Source organism: Larus michahellis, chromosome 2 (assembly GCF_964199755.1).
Source record: "Larus michahellis chromosome 2, bLarMic1.1, whole genome shotgun sequence".
Lineage (NCBI taxonomy): Eukaryota > Metazoa > Chordata > Aves > Charadriiformes > Laridae > Larus > Larus michahellis.
In genome coordinates, this window is record NC_133897.1 from 143,905,106 (window position 1) to 143,909,786 (window position 4,681).

Here is a 4,681-nt window from a genome sequence, read left to right on the forward strand (position 1 = left end):
ATCCAGTCTTTGCAAATCCAGACTCTCCTCGCCTTCCTTTCCCAGACCTTTTATTTATATTATTGTCCTTATCCAGTTGGCTTTTTTTTTTTTAAACCTGAAATACTCTTTAGTGGGAGGCTTTTATTTCAACCCAATTTGTAGCTTTCACAATGCTGATCATCTGTGGCCACCTTTGAGGGGCCTGCTCTGGACAGAGCATTCTTGCTTTAGCTGAAGACTATCATTAGGCAAAGGGATTTGGTATGATCTGAATTCGGCCCTCTGAACTAGGCCCTCTCTTTTCTTCAGCTTGTAGAAAACTCACAGAATCCATTTTTGTGTTGTACTGAGTTTTAAAACATTTTTTGGAACCTGTTTCCTTTTGTGTTGTTTCTCTCTGATATTTGCATTCTTTTTTTTCCAGAATGCTTATGATATAGATGAACTGAAGAAACCTCTCCATACCATTCCCCACTTCTCCTTGAGGGAAGCTGCTCCACGCTCCAAGATACCCACTGGCCCCAAGAGAGACTCACTCCCAAAATGTGCACAACAAAAACAATCAACATCAGCTGTTACCAGTGTTCCAGACTTCAAGGAATATGTTTCTCAACTCATCTGGGATGCAGACAATGACCTACAGAGTCTTCCAGCTGACACTCTTCATTTTTACTGCTTAGAAGGGCAGTGCTCTCTAGCAGGGAGCCTTAGCTCCTTAGACTCCATTAGTGGTGATGAAGATCTAAATTATGATTGCCTCCAAGAGTGGGGTCCAAAGTTTGACAAGCTTAAAGAACTCTATAAGATCTCAAAAGAACATTTGTAACCAGAGTTAAAAATCTTGACACATTGCCATGACATACAGACACTACTTTTAAAAATGCCTTTTTTTATATATAAGGTACATCAAGTAACTTACTTGGTGCGAGTTTTTAGTTACAGTAGTATGATATACTCACTTTTCCCAGGAGTGATAATCTGAACTGTCTTTTTATATGCACTGTACAAACAGTTATTTAATGGTAGAAGTGCAGACTTTTAAAGCATGAATTTTCGTGAAAACTTTGGAATGTAGGATTTGTATAGAATAGCATTACAATATCCCTTTTTATTTGTGTAGACCACAGTAACTTACTAGAATTATCCTGGATGCAAGAACTTGAATTATTTTCTCCCTAGTATTAACGTGAATCCTATCAGGTGGGTAGCAATGGATAGGGTGTTTTTTTAAAAATTGTATTCATTTTAGACTGTGAAATAATTATTACAAATGTTAAATATAAAACATTTTAAATTTCTGGTTTTCTTGTCAGTTTTTGTCTTATCCTCCTAAACTGTAGTCTCCCTTGACATCACACACACCACCTCACTTGCTATTACAGGCTGCCCAAACACATGAAACTTTCTTCTGTCTGACCCTTTTTCTAATTATTTGTAAAGAGGGGAAAAGAGTGGAAAGATCCCAGGTGTGGATAGCACTTTGCTGACATGACAAATTTATACTCTTAAAGGCAGTTATCAGACGTGGGAAAAGTTTATATTCAGTAAAATTTATTTCCAACTTTGCTTTCTGCATGGAACCCTTCTTCAAAGTCTGCAGCTGGAAAACAGAAGAGCTGAGCACAGGTGTGAAGAGAAGCTAGAAGGGAATCCAGGCAAAAGTTGAAACTGAATTCTTTTAATCAGGACAGTCATTGTAAAAATTGGAATCCTCAAAAGAAAAAGCATGGGAAACCTATCCTGTTCCCCTTTGCCTCCTCCCACCCCCCAAAAAAAAGGACTGTGGTTTGGGCATGGAACGGAAGTCAGGAGCTTCTGAAATCTAATGCTGGCTTGAACACTCACCCCCACGACCATGGGTAAATCACCTTAACTTGTTCTTTCCCTTTCTCTCTTTCTTACCTCCCTGAAACGGGGGCAGCTCCCAACACCTGGTGTGATGTGTGAATGTCAATGGGTGCTTACAGCGAGCTTGAAAGCTCTGAAGTGCTACGGGTTTTTTGAAATTGTTTTCTACTCAGTGTTTTTTAGTTATCAGTACAACATGATACTCAATGTTTGCTTTTTATTGAAGTCTTGACACTTCCTTTGATGTCTAAACATTGTTTTAAAATTAAGTCTTTCATCACTGTTGATCATTTTACTTGGCATAAAAAGTGCAAATGTAAATTAGTTTTGTACCTAGAAGGATGATTTTGATACTATTAGAACAAGTATAATTTACATTGAAAACTGATTGAACAAAAACACCATGTGAACTGAATAAAACGATCTGCATTCATTCCATAAAATTATTTATATAAATGATACTAAAGTAGCAATATTAATATTAGAGAGATTTGGAGCAAAGAGTCAGTATGAGCCACAACTTCATACCAAAGCCTCACATGGTTAGGCATTGATTATTCTTACAAAGTCATAAAAAAGAAATATTACAGCTGTATTAACATATAGCCTCTTCTTGCTTAACGTAAATTTCCCCTCCTTTCTAAAGATGTATGGTGTGGTAAGAAACTACAAAATCTCTTACATCTGGGGATGTTACATATGTTGTGCTGCAAACAAAAACTGCTGAGCCCCAAAGCTTCAGTGAGGCAACTATTCTGAGTCTTGAACTCTTAGAACATTTTTATGAAGTGCATATACATTTTTATTGCTCTTTATTAAGTTGCCTCTTCTGAACTTGGCACCAAGTAAAGCCTAGCATAATTATTGGTAAACTGTCTCTTCCAAAGGACAGTAATTTGAACAACGTGCTACAGATAACGCTGACAGGCTGTCACCTCACAGAGGATTATTTTGTAATTCATGTCCTGCAACTGAACATTTTTCATATGGATGCATTAAACAATAACTCAGGAAAGTTGAGGCAGTAGTTAATTTCTTTTCCCCTCAAATAACTGAGGATACAGAGTGACAGGCATGACAGAAGGTAACAAATTGCATTGTAGTCAAGATATTTAATGGACATCTATCCTCGTGGAAGATGAGGAAAGTTTTTCTGCCTCCTTGTGTCACTTATAGCAAAATGCAGAATGTTGATGGCTGGCAGGTCACTGTCTAGCTACATAGTTCGGTGGACTGAGACTGAGAAAGGGCCACACCAGGCACTCATTTGATGGAGCGTCCCCTGTTTCTTTTGCTGCAGAAGCTGTGGCTGTTGACTAGGTAAGTAGCAGTGCTGTAGGAATGGAAAAACAGCCTAGTCGCGTGCAGCAATGACAGGGGCAAAAGAGATTTGCATTGTATAACTACATTGAAAATTTGCTGTTCAGCCTTTGTGATCTCTCTTCTTGATAAAATATTTGAGAAATTCAGCCAAATGATATAGCTAAAAGCTTCTACTAGTCATCCTTCTTCTCCCCCAGATATTGACATCCTAGGAAGAGGGATATCTGAAGAGCTTGAGAACCAACACCTGGCTAGTTGCAGGTTAGAGTCTTGCGTAGATAGACATGGACTATGTAATTGTGGACATCTTAGTAACGGTGGAAGTTGCTGCTGAAAGGAAGTAGCTGCTTCTGCCCCTTGACTTGACTTAGAATCATAGAATCACCTAGGTTGCAAGGGACCTTTCAGATCATCAAGTCCAACCGTCAACCTAACTCTGACAAAAACCATCACTAAACCATATCTCTAAGCGCTATGTCTACCTGTCTTTTAAATACCTGCAGGCATGGTGACTCAAACCACTTCCCTGAGCAGCCTGTTCCAATGCTTAATAACCCTTTCAGTGTAAAAAATTCTCCTCATATCCAATCTAAAGCTCTCCTGGTGCAACTTGAGGCCGTTTCCTCTCGTCCTATCGCCTGTCACTTGGGAGAAGAGACCGACCCCCACCTCTCTACAGCCTGCTTTCAGGTAGTTGTAGAGAGCGATAAGGTCTCCCCTCAGTCTCCTCTTCTCCAGGCTGAACAACCCCAGTTCCTTCAGCCGCTCCTCATAAGACTTATTCTCCAGACCCCTCACCATCTCTGTTGCACTTCTCTGGACGTGGTTGAGCACCTCAATGTCTTTTTTCTGGCGAGAAGCCAAGAACTGGACATAGTACTTGAGGTGGGGCCTCACCAGTGCTGAGTATGGGGGGACAATCGATTCCCTAGTCCTGCTGGCCACACTATTTCTGATACAGATCAGGATGCTATTGGCCTTCTTGGCCACCTGGGCACACTGCTGGTTCATATTCAGCCAGCAGTCAACCAACAGCTCCAGGACCCTTTCTGCCAGGCAGCTCTCCAGCCACTCTTCCCCAGGCTTGTAACACTGCATGGGGTTGCTGTGGCCCAAGTGCAGGACGCAGCACTTCGGTCACTTGCCCTTGTTCATGGATCAATGTCTCAATTTCTTTGCCTTTTCATAAGGCATTAAGGTGCGCATCGGGTGGCGGAGGATCAGCCGCGTAACCCTAGGCTGAGCTGCAGGAGCCACTGGAGGGGCCCGGCTCTTCTTGCCCACCTCTCTAGATAACTGCTAGTCAACACTAATTAAATAAATGTATTTACCGCTACTTAATTAAGCAGTGGCAGGGGAAGGGAAGCAGGGAGATGCAAAGCAATGGGTTACACATCAGCTCGCGGCCTGTGGGCCGCTGCCGTGAGGGCGGGGGGTGGGCGGTGCTATCTTCCCTCCCCGCTGTGGTGGGCGGTGCCGCGCGCCGAGGGGCGGAGCCTCTCGGAGCCCCGCCCCTGCCTGCGCGAGG

At 42.1% G+C, this 4,681-nt stretch overlaps 1 protein-coding gene across 1 annotated transcript in view; it reads left to right on the top strand.

The window, feature by feature from the left end:
• The window catches only part of LOC141739697 (neural-cadherin-like), a 61,233-nt gene extending 59,955 nt beyond the window's left edge, over positions 1-1,278 (top strand). Inside the window, exon 33 of the mRNA XM_074577448.1 lies at positions 407-1,278. Coding sequence (XP_074433549.1) covers positions 407-808 — 402 coding nt within the window. The 3' untranslated portion in view covers positions 809-1,278. The remainder of the gene's footprint in view (positions 1-406) is intronic.
• The last annotated feature ends 3,403 nt before the right edge of the window (positions 1,279-4,681 follow it).